At 36.3% G+C, this 17,143-nt stretch overlaps 1 protein-coding gene across 4 annotated transcripts in view; it reads left to right on the forward strand.

Annotated features, from left to right (window-relative positions):
* SCN9A (sodium channel, voltage-gated, type IX, alpha subunit) overlaps positions 1 to 17,143 on the forward strand; it is a 128,434-nt gene that overhangs the window by 4,509 nt on the left and 106,782 nt on the right. For 2 of the 4 annotated variants that reach the window (XM_006879327.1, XM_006879329.1), the window contains exons 5-8: positions 1,576 to 1,667; positions 2,980 to 3,192; positions 10,371 to 10,434; positions 15,966 to 16,107. In XM_006879327.1, the coding sequence (XP_006879389.1) occupies positions 1,576 to 1,667; positions 2,980 to 3,192; positions 10,371 to 10,434; positions 15,966 to 16,107 (511 nt within the window). Of the gene's footprint in view, positions 1 to 1,575; positions 1,668 to 1,783; positions 1,876 to 2,979; positions 3,193 to 7,261; positions 7,268 to 8,897; positions 8,924 to 10,370; positions 10,435 to 15,965; positions 16,108 to 17,143 lie in introns of all 4 variants that reach the window. The other 2 variants (XM_006879330.1, XM_006879328.1) reach the window with 2 other exon arrangements.

Below are 17,143 nucleotides of genomic sequence, written 5' to 3' on the forward strand. Positions count from 1 at the left end.
TAATACCTTTATTAACTTAGAAAAGTGAATCTTTTTTACAAGCTTTTGTCACAGCTTATGCCACCTAATATTAATTCATTATTTATGTATTATGGGTATCTGACTAGTTAAAGTTCAATCTCTCTCTGCAAGGGAAAAATGCCACATGAAACTATCACTATAGTTTATTCATATTGCTACCCTTTCTTAGATATACTTGTCAGAAACATGATTTTATTTTTTGTTCATCTTAAATCTGTTGTTGTTGTTGATTGCCTTCAAGTCAAGCAGGATTCATAGCAGCCCAACGAACAAAAGGCCTGAAGCCCCTCTATAACTATCGACATTTATCAAAGTTCATAGAGCTTCCAGAGGCATGTTGTTTAGGAAGTGGATGCCACTCCTGCTTCCAAACTTGTCTTAAACTGGGAGCTCCACCCAACACTACCCACTGTGGGTAACCGTTATGACATTTGCCACCCCAGTGGCACAAGGTTCAGCATCACAGCAACCCCAGGTTACCTCAGTACAACATACTGACAGAAGAGTGCTGTACCACTTAGAAGAATGCTCCTCCAAAATATAATAACAATAGCGTCTTGTTGACACTAAAGAACAGGCTTATGTATTTTCCTATTACTATTTTGAATAGGAAGAGTAATGTTTGCTGGAGCAATTTAGACAATGGAGAAGAGTCTTAAATAAAAATTCTATTCTCTGATTCTCTCAGCTTTGCCCCAGGTCTTTGTCCCATGGGCTCCCTCCTTTCATGAACACCCAGGACTGCCATATGTCCTTCTGCTACCTGCTGATATGAAAACATCATGCCAAAGAGGGCAGCTGCTGCTTATGCACATCCTTTTGTATTGGAATGTAGTCCACCAAGTATAAAATCTCCCTCTTTCAAGCATAAATTCAGTAGTTCATCTTACATTCAAAAAGTCTTGCTACCATTACAACTACAAGGTATAAGTACTGTTACAACACTTTGATCACTGGAAAAGAAACTTTATAATTACTGTCAGTCACTTGGATCCTCATCACCCACTAAGCACTAGAAACTACTTAAATATATACTTTCTATCTCTACAGATAGGATTTCCTCTTCTATAGACTCAGTGACTAGGGTAGTGGGGGGTAAGTATGTCAGAGACAATAAGGTTGGCTCTAGAGCTGTTGTACATGAAGTCGTTATAAGTCACAAGCAACTTGAGAGCACATAAAAATGACAATAGATGACATATATACAGAATGATACTTCATGTGACCTTAAGTGTCTGACTTCTTTCCTCTACTTTCAATGTTTACAGTCAATACAATATAAGAAATTAAATATCTTCACTGATGTAATGTTAAGGGCCTAATAATTGAAGTATATGATTTTTATTTAGGAATTAAGATGTCTAAACTGTATTAATATTTATGCCTTGTTTGCATCAACTGAGTTGATGGAATTAAATGTATGATAAAGAGACTTGTAGAATTATATATTAAAAAGGAATTCTAAACATAAAAAAAATATTACCTTTACTAAAGGCACAGGTAAGTATTTCAGACTTCATCTAAATTCTGAGTAACTCTGATTTAATTCTACAGGTATTTAACAGAATTTGTAAACCTAGGCAATGTTTCAGCTCTTCGAACTTTCAGAGTCTTGAGAGCTTTGAAAACTATTTCTGTAATTCCAGGTAAGAAGTAACTGGTATGCAGCCTTAGGCCACTCATAACTCCAACTATTTGGGAGTTGTTCTTTGTTTGTTGTGTGTGTGTGTTGTCATTGTGTTTGTATATAAACTTATTACAGATATGTGACAGAGTTTGTGGACCTGGGCAATGTCTCAGCGTTGAGAACATTCAGAGTTCTCCGGGCATTGAAAACAATTTCAGTCATTCCAGGTGAGAGTGGGATTAAACACCGAGGCTGACTTTGATCTCTTTGGAAGAGAGACAAGAAAAATCTTTATCTTTTGCAATTTTAATTATGTTTCATTTCTGAATTTATGTTTTGAAAATAAGAATTCCAAGTCACCCTGGATGTTTAATTAGTTGCATGGATCTTGGAGGATGAATATGGCCACGTGGCTCACATCTCCTCTTGAAATTTCCCCTCCTGGATTAAGAGTTCATTTTTTCATTTTATTTATCCAGGAATGAAAATTTCAATTATATTTAATTGTCCTTTATATAGTCAAGAAAAGTGATAATTAGTATCAGCATGGGGTTATTGCATGATATGCTGTTTAAATTTTTCTTCAGAATAACATTTCCTAATTGAAAATTAATTCTTTGTAACTTTTCACTATGTGCTCAAGTCTTATTTGTTTGAGTATCATTATGGAGAGATGGTTATTTTGAAAAGCATTTTATGAGTCAGAACTTTTAAAGCTGATTTTAAAAAACAACAACAATAACAACAAGGAGTGTGGATGTGGCTTGTGTACCAAATTCTTTATTTTAAAAATTTGAGTACATGTTGTCCCTGATTTACAACATATTCTGGTTGTAATAAACTTCACTGAAGACTATCTGAGTTTGTTTGTACGCCTCATCATTAATAATATGCGCTACATACACTGAGGGTGTAATTTGCTGTCATTGTGGCTGCTGAAAATTGTTATGTAATGTTTCTAACTCCCAAAGACAAATAGAAATTACTATTATAAAGATATTGATAATAAAGTAAATAATAATGCAAAGCTAAAAAAATGAAGCATTCAGTTTATGTCAGGATCAGCATATGGCAGAGTCATCGGAATAGATTCTTGCTGTAAATTGGTGATTACCTGTACTCCTTAGGAATCGTTTTAATTATTTTATAGAAATAAAGTATATGTAAAATGGTAAATCCACCCCTTTGAGTTTATAGTGTTTTTTTTAAAATTTAGTGATTTAAGGTCATTGATTTGCTATAATGCATGTATCTCAAGGAAAGCTTGTTTTGTTTCTGTTTTTCATTCACACACTTTATTTCTTTCTGAGCTGTTTGCTTTCTCCTTCCAGGCTTGAAGACCATTGTGGGGGCTCTGATCCAGTCGGTGAAGAAGCTCTCAGACGTCATGATCCTGACCGTGTTCTGTCTGAGTGTGTTTGCTCTCATTGGGCTGCAGCTCTTCATGGGCAACCTGAAGCATAAATGTTTTCGAAATACACTGGAAAATAATGAAACCTTAAAGAGCATTATGGAAACCTTCACTGAGGAAGAAGATTATAAAAGTAAGAATGTCCTTGCAATTGTCAAAAGATAGATGTAAGGCTAAATGCATTTCTCTCTTTAACAGTGACAGGTTACTCTCATTTAAATTCTTTTAAAATTGCTCAACTATACAAATTTACTACATGGGTAATTTGAAGCATGCTTTATGTAAATTCTAAGCTTTCTGGCAACTCTAGTCAACACAGGATCATTTAATAATTCTCAGTTTATAGAATATGAAAGAAGATATGTTTATTCCAGAAATAAATATAACTTTGAGTTAATAATATAACTAATCAGTACATTCAGTTGTATTATATACATGCTTATATTGTTGTTGTTGTTGTTTCTGTTGTTAAGTGCCATCAAGTTAGAACCTGCTTAAAGCTGACCCTCCAGAGGGTTTTCAGAAGTTATAAATCACACAGGATAGACCATATTTTTCACAGGGAGCAGCTGGTGACTTTGGGCCATTTGCCTTTGGGTTGGCAATGCAACTCTTTATCACTTGTTTTTATTGTTAGGTACCATTGAGTCAAGTATGACTCACGGTGGTCCTATGAACAACAAAACTGTACCCCATCCTATCCTGTGCCATCCTATTGCCTTTGATAACCTGCTGCCATAGTGTAGAGCTTTGGTCGCACAACGAAGAAGCACTTGTCTTCTAACCCAAGGGTACTAAGTTTAAACCCACCAGGAGTTTCAAGGGAGAAAAGTCCTGGCCATCTTCTGCTGTCTAATTTCAGCATAGGAAATACTAAGAGGCAAGTCTAGGTTGTAAGAAGTTGGAATCAACTCAACAGAACACAATAATAAAACAACATATTATATATGTTATATACCATACTATGTATATATTTGATGTCATAGTACTGTTGTATTTTCATACTTACATTTGTAAGTAAGGAGCTCTGGCAGCTTGGTGGTAAGCAGTTGCACTCTCAACCATAAAACAAGCAGTTTTAGCCACTGTTCACTCCATGGGAAAAAGATAGGCCGCCTCTTTCCGTGTGATTTACTGCCTTTGAAAACCTTTTGAAGGATCAGCTATGAGTTGGTTCCAATTTAAAGTTGGTGGCTGTTGTTGTTATGTGCTGTCGAGTCACTAGCGACTCATAGTGACTCTTTGTACAACAGCCCTAAACTCTGCCCTATTCTGTGTCAATCCCACTATCTCCGACACATCTGCCCCCATACCCCAGTCACCGAATCAATCCATCTCATCGAGGGTCTTCCTCTCCTGCGCTGTCCCTCCACCCTCCCAAGCATGACTTCCTTCTCCAAGGACTGGTCCCTCCTTGCAACATGTCCAAAGTATATCAGACGAAGGTTCAGAATCCTTGCCTCCAAGAAGCAGCCTGGCTTCACCCTCTCCAAGAAAACCTGTTCGTTTTCTTAGCAGTCCATGGTATAGTCCATACTCTTCTCCAGCAACACAGCTCAAAGGCATCAATTCTCCCTCTAGCATCCCTAGTCATTGTCCAGTTCTCTGATGCATAGCAAGTAATTGCAAAGATCATGGCATATATCAGGCTCACCTTATTCTCCAGACTGACATCATTGCACTTCAGTACTTTAGAGAGGTCTCTAACTGCAGATTTTCCAGTCGCATTACATCATTTAAATTCCTGGCTGCTGGGACACAACTACAAATATTTATAACTAGAACATTTTATATCTATATTAATTAGAAATAGTTATTGTATTAATTGAAAACATTAAAAAGTCTAAATATGTCTGTCTCTTGATGATCTTGTTATATACTGTTGAGTTGGACCCAACCCACAGCTAACTCTCCAGCAGGTTTTCAGAAGCAATTAATTGAATAGGAGGAGATTGCCTATCCTTCAGCAGAGTAGCTGGTGGATTTGATCAGTGTACTTTCTGGATTGCACCACAACTTCTTATCACTAGGCAACCAAAACTCCTTTGTCTTTTGATAATATTTCTAAATATTCATATAAAGTAGAAAAACATGTTCTTATTGTTGTTTTGTACCATCAGGTTGGAACGGACACATAGCTGACCCTCCCGCAGGTTTTCAGAGGCAGTTAATTGCAGGGAGGAGACTCCCTAGCCTTCTCCCACAGAGCAGCTAGTGGCTATTTGAACCACGTGCTTTCAGGATTACAGTGCAACTTCTTGTCACTAGACCACCACTGGGCTTTTTCAGCATTACCCTTATTTTATAACCAGTAACAAGTTTCACAACTATCTCTAATATTATTATTTGCCATAGAGTTGGAACAGACTCATAGCGTCAGGTTGGCAATGCAGCTCCTTACCACTAGGCCACCAGAGTTCCCTAATAGTTTCTACTAGTGTCCATTAATGAGGCTGATGGCATCACTCTGACGTTTAAGTTGACATAAATAACTCACTAGTACCAAGTAAGATGTTCTGGACATAGTATCAGAACTATACTTTTCATTCAGAAGCATATTTGTTAGTATCTAGTATAAATCATAGGGAGCTCTGGTGGCTTGGTTCAAACCCACTAGTGGCTTCACGGAAGAAAGACAGGCACTCAACTCCCATGCAGTTTGCCTCTGAAAAAGTGCTGGAAGGTCAGCTAAAAGTCAACTCTGACTCGACTGTATAAAACAAGTATAGTTATTTAAACAATGTTCATTTATTGTGTTTCTTTCTTTAACTGAAGTTGTTGAGGAACATTATAGCAAAAACAGAGTTTTTGCTCAATGTTTGATGATTTGTTAATAGACTTATAAGCCTTAATAGATAAGAGTCACAGATAGCTTCCTGAAGGTAGAAATGGTTAAGCACTCAACTAGTAGATGAAAAGTTGATTTAAATGCACCCATGAGGGCCGCACAATGAAGATCCAGTGTTCTGCTTCCAAAATGTCATAGCCTTGATAATTGTACAGGGCAGTTCTACTCAGCACACAAGGATGCTTCCAAAATGTCATAGCCTTGATAATTGTACAGGGCAGTTCTACTCAGCACACAAGGAGTGTGTATGAGTTAGACTCAATTCAATGACAACTACAGCAACTACAGAACCAGAGATGGCAAGAAAATCAATAAATATTTCAAACATACTCACCTTTGACAGAAGGAAATCAGAGTGCAGGTCATTTTACTAAATGTATACTTTCTTGCTGAAAATGAGGAGGACCTGAAGCGCTTGCTGCAGAGGGTCAAGGACTGCAGCCTTTTGTATGGATTGAGGCTCAACATCAAGAAGACAAAGATTCTCACCACTGGGCCAATTGTCAGCATCAGGATGGATGGTGAAGAGATTGAGATTGCTCACAGCTTTAGTTTGCTTGGCTCCATAGTCAACAGTCTTGGCACCAGCAGCCAGGAAATTAAAAGACATATTGCGATGGGAAAGTCTGCTGTTAGGGACCTCTCCAGGGTACTGAAGAGTAATGGTGTCACTCTGGAGACAAAGGTGCGTCTGATACAGGCCATGGTCTTTGCAATCACTTGTTATGCATCAGAGAGCTAGACAATGACCAAGGAGGATAAAAGGAGAATTGATGCCTTTGAGCTGTGATACTAGAGAAGAGTATTGAGGATGGCTGGAAAACACAGATTCATCCTCGAGAGGGTTAAACTGGGCTGCTCCTGAGGATTCTGAGGCTCCGTCTAACATACTTTGGACATGTTGTAAGGAGGGACCAGTCCTTGGAGAGAGACATCATGCATGGGAGGGTGGAGGGACAGCGCAGGAGGAGAAAGCCCTCTTTGAGGTGGATTGATTCAGTGACTGGGGTAATCCGGATGAGTATGTCGGAGGCAGTGCGATTGGCACAGGACAGAGCAGGGTTTAGGGCTATTGTACATAGGGTCGCTGTGAGTCGCAAGTGACTCGACAGCACATAACAACAACAACAACAAATTTTCCTATTAACTAGAGAATATGAAAGCAAACAAATTGTACATAGCAGAGTAAAAGAACCTAAGACAGTAAACAAATAAAAGCATAAATAAGAAAAGTGAAGCTTTAAAAAAAATATTTGACAAGAAATAAGCTATGCTCTTCCTTACCTCTGTTCATCTACATTTTAAGAAGTGCAATTTAATATGATCTTGAATACTGTTCCCAAATTGTTTCCAGTTGACTGTGTTGCAAAAATATCCATTTGTGAATGTGTTTACTTTTACATTTAGTTTCTTGTTTCAACATACAGAATTTACTAAGTTTAACATTTTTTACTAAGATCACTACAAATCCTTTGATATTAAACTTTGACCATAAACCTGAGTTCAAACTTTGAGTAATTTTTTAACTTCTGGAACATATTCCAATTAAAAGAAAAAAAAAAGATCGAAAGAACTCAAGTTACAAAAAATGCTTTTATATTTTATTTACATATAAGTGAATTAGAGCTTAGGTAATGATGAAATTTTATATCATAGTTCTCTCCCCCCATTCATTTTGTCCTAAAGTACAGTTTTAGAGAGCAGATGTTTGGATCAATTGTAAATTTAATTTCCGACTTATTCACCGACCTTCCAGCAGGTTTTCAGAGGCTGTTAATCACGTAGGAGGAGATTGTCCATCCTTCTCCCACAACCTTTTCTCCATAATTTTTGAGGCTATGACTTACTGTAAACACCAATTTAGTCATTCATTTATCAGCAGATATTTACATAGTACCTTCTTTTTGCTAGGCATTGTACAACAATAGCAATGAAGACGATAGCCCGTGTCCCTGCTTTCATGACCTTATCTTCTTTCTAGTGAACATGAAAGAGTAAAAGGATGTGGGGAATAGACAAATGTATAAATATATTCTGCAAATACTATAAAAAGGAGGATAGATTCCAGGACTGAGATGAGAAGAAAGTGAGGCGACCTCTCTGAGAGGGGCATTTATGCTAAAATCTAAAGATAACAAGAAGACATGGTTGAGATTTTATGTATTGAGGTCAGAGGTGCTGTTTCAGTTTGAGGAAATAGCAAATGAAAATGCCCTACTACAAGAAAGAGGGTTATATATTTAAAGAATGGAAAAATAGCAGTGAGGTCAGACTTTAGTAATAGAGAATAGCCATATACTGCAGGATATTTTGGTGTATGGGAAGGAGCTTGAATTTTCTTTTAAATGCCATTATTTTAGCCCATGTGTTTGCTGTGCGGAGAACTGGTTAAGCAGAAATGGAATGTAGGATAAGGGATACCAGTGAATAGGATCTTACTATCAAGTGAAAAGAGAAGACAATGGCTGCTTAAAACAGGTGGTGATAGGGAGATGAGGAAAAACAGTTAATTTAAGGTATAAGCAATAAAATTACTAATTAAATATAGAAGAGAAGAGGAAATAAGGATTCTTTGTAGGTTTTGAGTAGGTAACAGGCTACTTAATGATAGAAAATGAGATCAAAGTGAGCCAGTTTGTAGAGAAGAGACACTAATAACAAATGAAAATTGAGATGTCTTTGAGCCACCTCATCAGAGATATAAAATAGAAAGTAGGAAATTTGAATAGAGTTCAGAAGAACTGTCTGGTTTACACATAAACATTTCAAAGATACATGCAAAAATGAAAGATAAACACATACACACCCATCTGGGCAACCTTAATGTTTTGAAGCTAGATAAGGGATGGGCAACATATTTAAGTTGAAAACTCAGAAGAAGATTGAACCCACAACCCTGAGGTCTAGAAGTCAGGTAAAGAGGACTAAGAAAAGAACACAAAGATAGAACAAAAAAAATAGGAAGCAAACAAAAATAATGAGGTAAAGAGGGAAAAAGTATGTTGGGGAAAGGAGGGTTTGTGTAGCACTGATGTTTCAAGATCGAGTTAACCTTATGAAAATGGAGAATATATTTCACCAGAGGTCCTCATGATGAAGCTTTAGTGGAGTGGTAGGAACATAATGCCAGATGAATCTCCTTAATGAGGTATGTGGTACAATATAATAATTCAGAAAAGAATGAAGGAATCAAGTGCTTGAGAAAGTAAACACAAACAGTCTTAATTGAAACAGAATGGAAAATAGTTATAAGTTGATGAAATTAAAAAAAAATCTAATAGCGTTTATTTCCTCAGAAACTTATATGGCGGCATTATTGATTGAGTGCGAATGAGAATAAAAACAAAAAAAGGAATTTTGAAGAAGGAGAATGCACCCTCTTAGAGAATAAGAGTTCATTTGATATTGGAGTAAAAAATTAACTCCCACTCTCCTCTTTTGTCTAAAGTAAACTAGCAGGATCCATTCTTACCACAATCTAACAGCCAGGGTCTGTGTGCTTGCTCCCAAACAGCTATATATTGGTGGAGAAGATGACAGCCTTATAAATGATTATTTTGAAATGAACCATCTCTAGTACCACATTTGTGTATACAAGGTTCTTCTTCAAACAACCATAGGGATATTTTTAAATGTAAATGAGATTTCATAGCTCCACTTCCTCCATCTTTGTTTGTAATTACTTAAAAAATAAAATCCGGCGAGCTCTGGTGGCCTAGTGGCAGGAAACTGCACTGCAATCCCAGAGGTGCGCTGTTCAAATCCACCAGATGCTCTGCTGAAGAAGGAGGAAAAATCGCCTCCTGTACCAGTCAGATCCAATTTGACGGTACACACCATAAAATTAAAAAAAAAAAAATCCAAACTCCTCTTCATTTAAAGCAAATTCCTACATGATCCATTTCCTACTTATTTCACCACCACAAATCTCATCTGTTATACTTACGCCAGTTTGCCCACCTTGCTGTATTTCCCATATATTTCTTTTGAGAGCCATTGCTCTTGGTCTTAAACCTACTCAGATAACTCTTTTATAAGCTCTTTGCATGGGCAGTTTTTTCTTTCATCCAAATCTCTGTTCAATACTATATCCTCAGAGAGGCCTTCCCTAAGCACAGTTTCTAATATTCACTATTTTTTAAAATATTTATCTGTAGCTAAAATATTTTGTACATTATAGAAAATTAAATTGTTTAATGTTCGTCTCCATTGCCAACTTTCACCCACCCAGACAAAACAAAAGCACATAAAATTAGCTATACTGATGATGCTCAGGGTCATATTCTCAGCCTATCACCAAAAAAGCTAGTTTTAAAAAATATTTAAAGGAGGATAAATAAATAGATGCATCTTACCTGAGATCAGCTCTAAATAGGAGTAGATACGGACATTCAGCTGTAAATTTACAATCTATCATAGCTTATACACAATAATGAAATATTGCTGAAATTCTTTCTAAACAGAGTATTTTTACTACTTGGAAGGATCCAAAGATGCTCTCCTTTGTGGTTTCAGTGGAGATTCAGGGTAAGTAATACATGCTGTTTTTAAATCTACTTCCTATAAAAGAGAGACAAGTATGTTCAATCAGTTTGCTAATCAAAACCTTACATTCTACATTGTTTTCATGTATTTACATTTTTTGACTCTTTCAGACCAAATTGGCCCCAAATCAGTTAGCATTAACTACTGCACTAAAAGTTGAGTTCAAACTATCCAGTGAGAACTCAGGAGAAAGTTCCCGCAATCTGTTCCCATAAAGATTATTGTTATTGTTGTTACTCTGTACCATCAAGTTGGAACCAACCCATACCTGACCCTCGGGTGGGTTTTCAAAGGCAGTTAATTGCATGGAAGGAGAGTGCCCATTCTTCTCCCAAGGAGCAGCTGGTAGATTCGAACCATCTGCCTTTGGGATTGCAGTGCAGATGCTTACCATTAGGCCGCCAGAGCCTCCTGAAATGATTATTGTCCATAAAACGATGTGAAGCAGTTTTGTTCCAGAAGTCCTGGAGATCACAAGTCGGAATTGACTCAATGACAGGGATTTGTTTCTTTAGCTTTAGTTCCAAAGTGAGCCCAGGCTTGGACTGTCAATACTGCAGACCTTTGAAAAGAATACTTTGAGTTCATTCCTGAATTAAAACAAGCTAAAAGTCATTCAACTAGAAAACTGAAGCAAGTAGAGAAAATTGTTTTTAGGGCGAATATCTATAAAATATTACCTACATAGTTTGAGATTTTTTTTAAAAAGATTAACAAAATTTGCCCATCCATGAATTCTGATGGCACCCTAGTGGCAGAGTTGTTAAATGCTTGACTACTAAATTAATCGCTGCTGGTTCAAATATAACAGGCATTCTATTGGAGAAAGATCTGTCAGCCTGCCTCTGTACTGATTACATTCTTGGAACCCTATGGAATAGTTCTACTCTGTCCTGAAAGGTTGCCATATGCTATAATGAACTTGATAGCAAAAGGTTTTCCTAAATTCTACTTATTCTCCTATTAAATTTACATCATGTATTAATGATTTGGGCTACTATTATTTTGGGCAAAGATATTTTACAAATCTCATACTTTTGCAAAACCCAATATGCACACTCTTGTTGTTTTTGTTATTGATTGCTGTCGAGCACGACTCATAGTAACCCTCTGAACAAAATACCTGAAACCTTTCTTTATCGTTTCTCAAAGTTCATAGAGTATACAGAGGCATGTTGTTTAAGAAGTGGATGCCACTCCTGCTTGCAAATATGCACACTGGGGGCATAAAATAAACAAGAAAAAGTTCCTGATGTTAAAAGAATACTTTGTTGTTGTGGACCTTCGAGTTGGAACCAACCCATAGCTAACCCCCTCAGAGGGCTTTTAGAGGCAATAAATTGTATGAGAGGAGATTGCTCATCTTTCTCCCACACACCAGCTGGAGAATTCAAGCCACATGCCTTCAGGGTTGCAGCAGAACAGCTTCTTACCACTAGTCCACCAGAGCTCTCTAAAGGAACAAGATAGCCCTATACTTGTGTAATGATACTACTATACATATTGTTGTTAAGTATCATATTGAGTTAGTTCTGGTTTTAGTGACCCTATGTATAACAGAATGAAATGCTGTCTGACCCAGTACCACCTTCTCATTTGTTGTTATGTTTGGCTACAATTCCATTTTGGCACCTATTGTGTCAGTCCATCATGCTGAAAATCTTTGTAAGGGAGATAATAGATGCAACATGAAGGTGGTGGCATATGCCTTCTACTCATGTCTTAAAGGGGAATTGTCCCCCACTAATAGCATTCATAACAGCAACATACATTGCAAGGTCAGACACACCACCCCCTATTCTCCTGCACCTATTTCTACCAATCGTTCAGGTCCAATATTCTTTGTTGACTCACAGACTTTACGCAGATTTGTGGAGTTCACTAGGAAAATAAGATGGAGAATGAGAGAGACAAAGACTATCTCTCAATGCAAGTCCAAGTTTAGCCCCACAGTCCCAAAACCAGATTGATAGCAGAACACAATTCAACAATTATTGAAAGACCTGATTTCAGTTCAGTAGAACAAATTCAAGAAGCCTCTGATTTTCTTAATTGCCCAGCAAACTTTATATAAGAACAGTTACAAGTCAGCTTTTTCTTCAATCACCTAGCAAGCAAAACCTTTAACTGTGACCTTTACTTTAGGGCTCCTCTGGTTACACTTTGCCAGAGTCTCTTTATAACAGTGCACGGTCTCTTCACAATCTTTCCACCACCATCAACCCCATCAACAAGGTCTCACTAAACAGTTTGGAAAGCATTATCTCTCTTATACTAGTCCCACAGCTACTGCTGATCTACAAAACCAATTAAGGTAGCTGGAAACCAGCAAGGACTAACTCAATGACTAGAAAAGCCAATCCCTAAATTCACACCACAATCTTCCTATTTCACATTGATTCTCTACTTTACCAAACATAATGCACTTTTCCAGGGACCAGTCCCTCCTAATCACATGCCCAAAGTATGTGAGACAAAATTTCATCATCCTGTCTTCTAAGGAGCATTCTGCTATACTTCTTCTAAAATAGATTTATTCATTCTTTGAGCAGTCCATGACATATTCTATATTACTTGTTACCATTAATTTCAAGGCATCAATTCTTCTTTCTTCTACTTTATTCCATATAAACATAAAGTTATTGGCAATGTCTTAGATTAATCACATTTTAGTGCTCACATTTTTATCTTTGCTCTTTAACACTTCACAGAGGTCTTCTGTAGCATATTTATCCAATGAAACACATCAGTGAATTTCTTACGTGCTGTTACCTTAAGTGTTGCCTGTGGCTCCAAATAAAATCCTTGAAAAATTTAGATTTTATTTTTCACTTATCATGATGATGTTTATTAATCCAATTGTGAAAATTTCTATTTTCTTGAGTATGATGCATTCTGAAAGTGATAGTCTTTGTGTTTCATCAATAATGGTTTTTAATGATCTTGGCTTTCAATAAGCGAAGTTGTGTAATCTGCATGTGCACATTGTTGGTTCCAGTCTTGATCCTGTGTTCTTAATGGTTTCTCAGATTACTTGCTGAGCATAGAGTGAAAATAAATGTAATAAAAGGATACAACCTTTTCTTATTTAAAATGTCTTGTTCTGTTTGAGTGATTGCTTCTTGATTAATTGTAAAGATTCCAAATATGCATGACTAGGCATTTTGGAATTCCTATCTTTGCTATGCTGTCCATTATTTGTTATATGATTCACACAATTGAATTCCTTTGTATAGTCAATATAACACAAATAAACAGCTTTCTTTTATCCTCTGCTTTCAGTTAAGATCAACTGATGCGAGCAATAATATACCTTGTTCCAAGTCCTCTTCAGAATCCAGTTGGAATGTCTGCCAGTTCCTTTTCAATGTGCTACTGCAGACATTTTAAAATTATCTTCAGGAAAAAATCAAGTTACGTATAATATTAATGCTGGCAAACAAACAACAACTCATTGCTGTTCAGTTAGAACTGACTCATTGCTGACCCTCCAGATTTTCAGATCTGTAAATCACATAGGAGATTGCCCATCTTTCTCCCTTGGACCACCTGGTGGATTTGAACCACCTAACTTTGTCTGCAAACTAGACCATCAGGGCTCCCTAAATTAATTATATTGTTCTATGATGTCTGCATTTGTATAAATCACTTTTATTTGAAATGGGTACAAATAATGGATCTCATAGACAATGGAGCACAGACGTAGGGCACTCCCAGTATTGCATTTATTTGTTGAAACATCTCAATAAATTCTGTCCATTCCTTGATCCTATTTTTTCTTTTCTCAGTGCAATTTGTACTTCATCTTTTAGTATTATTGACTAGTTACTTATGTTGTCAGCCAATTCTTTTGGTACAGTGATTCTGTGTATTCTTTCCATCTCTTTTTAATGCTTCCTTCCTCATTCAGTATTTTACCATGTAATACTTCAGTACTGTACTTGAGACTTGAATTTTTGTCTTTGGCTTTTTGAGTTTAAGAAATGTCAAACATGTTTGCTAATTCTAGGTCCTTGCACATTTCATTATATACTTTGTTTTCTCAAGTCAAAGTGCAATTTTCAGTTCAATTATTTTATGTAATCATTTCTTCCATTTATTTTGGCTACTTTTTGTTAAATAGCAAATCTCTTCTGAGATCTATTTTGATCTTTCCCTTTTTTCCTCTCTTGAAAAATTTTTAATTTCATTATATTGGATTTCTTGATGTCAAACCACATCTCATTAGATCTTTGGTCTCTAGTGTTCAGTGTGTCAATTCTGCTTATTTAGAGGGCCTCTAAATTGGTAGGTTATACTCATACTGTTATTATGGACTGTTACCATTTCCTTCAGCTTTAATTTTAACTTGAATGTGAACAATTTCTATTTCACTCCACAATCCATTAGTTGTAGAAGGAAGAATCTAAAAGATTGGCAAATGTTTAAAAAATTTATTATTAATTTCAATAAAAAGTTTGGCAAATATTTTAAAGCAACAAATCTTTCTAAACTTATATAAATATTATATTTTGACTTTTCATTCAAAAGTATTTTTGAGCCATAGTTTTGATAACGGTTTACCTACTCAATCCATATGGATTCAAGAATTATATGTGTTGTTGTTGTTGATTGTCATTGAGTCACACATGACTCATAGTGACCCTATGACAAAAAAAGATCTGAAGCCTTTCTATAACTATCGTCATTTCTCTAAGTTCATAGAGTTTCCAGAGCATGTGGTTTAGGAAGTGGATGCTACTCCTGCTTCCAAACCTGTCTTAAACTGGGAGCTCCACCAAACACTGTCCACCATGAGCAACCATTACGGTGTTTGGCATCCCAGTGGCACAAGGTTCAGCATCACAGCAAACTCAGATTACCGCAGTAGAGCAAATTGACAGAAGAGTGTACAACTTAGAAAAATGTTCTTCCAAAACATAATAACATGAGGACCGGGGGCCGCAGGCCTGAGGGCCCTCCAGGAGGTCTTGTTGACACTAAATATAAGAGTCTTACATCAAAAAACAACCAAACATTCCACAGGACCCTCACCCTAAGTAAGACTGCCCATCTTTCAGAGTCCAGCTGTGTCACCCAGTCACCAATGAATCCATATGGTTTAAGAATTATATATGGATTGGTTAAATTTCAAGTTTAGGTGATGATAATGATAATAGTGATTGTAATTTATAACATGCTTTCTACATGTAAGAACTAAACCAAGTATTTTGCATCGTTATTTTTCAACTTTAGAGTAAATATTTAATGTTTATATTATGACACCGTTTTCACAGAAATAGAAAATGTTGTCATATAATTTCTTCTTTTAAAGAATTTGATAGTCACCAAAAAGTAAATAATAGTTATGTGATTAAAATTTAGCTCTTCCTAACTCCAAATCATGTGTTTCAATCATTGCTGAGTACATCTCTTCTCCCTTAAAGAAGCCTTAAAGTGTTTGTGATGTTTTTCTAATTCTCCTTATCTTACATTCTCAAACACTCTAACTTGTTTTCCTGTTTTGTGTTTAGTCAGTGTCCAGAAGGGTATGTATGTGTGAAGGCTGGAAGAAACCCTGATTATGGCTACACAAGTTTTGATACGTTCAGTTGGGCCTTCTTGGCCTTGTTTAGGCTAATGACTCAGGATTACTGGGAAAATCTTTACCAGCAGGTAAGTCACAAGGATGTAATGCAATTTACAATTAAAAAGAAAAAGTTATTTATGTTCCTTACCCTCTAATAATAGAAAAATGTTTAGTTTAATATAAAGAAAACTATGATGCCTTTTACTACTACACTTGTTTTATTCTTAGTTCTGCAGTGTGAATTTTTCTTGAGTCATGTTATTTTCTTGGCCTTTCTAGGCTTGTTTTGTCTCTGGATCTCCTTTCTCTTTCCCCTTCAATATAGCATTCCATAAAGTCAAAACTCAATCCACTGCCATGGAGCCAATGACAACTCATAATAACCTTCCTTTAGGTTTCCAAGGATGTAAATCGTAATGGTAGCAAACTGTCTGATTTTTTTTCTCAAAAAGCAACTGGTGAGTGTGAATTTGTATCCTTTGTGTTGATCCTCTGTAAACAGAGAAAACATACTATGATGTCACTCTCCTGTATACACTGGCTCACTAATTGGATTGCCATAAGCACCAGGTTCCCCCATACTCACTTGTCTACCCCCTTTTCCTTTATTGAATTCCTTTTACAAATAAAGAATTAATTTACTTCTCTAAATTTTCCTCTTCCAACTTTAATCATCCTTCTTCTACATTTTCATAGACCCTTATATTATCTTCATTTATAGCCTCACCTTCTTATTCTATAATTTTTCATATAGCTGTCTCCTCTAGAATGTGATTCTCTTGGAACCATAAACTTTATATAAACATTCTTAACACAACCACAAGAAATGGATATCACAGTGATTATTCTTACTTATTAAAAATAATGAATCACTGTTCTCTCCCTCATCTGTTTCAATTCAGTATACATAATCTATCCAGTTTTTCTCAATCTTAACCCATCCCTGATGTCAGTCACTTTCTACAGCAGTGGCACCGTGCAGTATTTGTCCTTTTGTGACTGAGCTACTTTACTCAGCATAATGTCCTTGAGGGTCACCCATTTTGAATAATATTGCATGAGTTCCTTGTTTTTCAATGCAGTGTAGTATTCCATTGTGTGAATATACCACAGCTTCTCTAT

The sequence above is a fragment of the Elephantulus edwardii genome, unplaced genomic scaffold (genome assembly GCF_000299155.1).
Source record: "Elephantulus edwardii isolate Elephantulus edwardi_28Jun2011 unplaced genomic scaffold, EleEdw1.0 scaffold00003, whole genome shotgun sequence".
Classification (NCBI taxonomy): domain Eukaryota; kingdom Metazoa; phylum Chordata; class Mammalia; order Macroscelidea; family Macroscelididae; genus Elephantulus; species Elephantulus edwardii.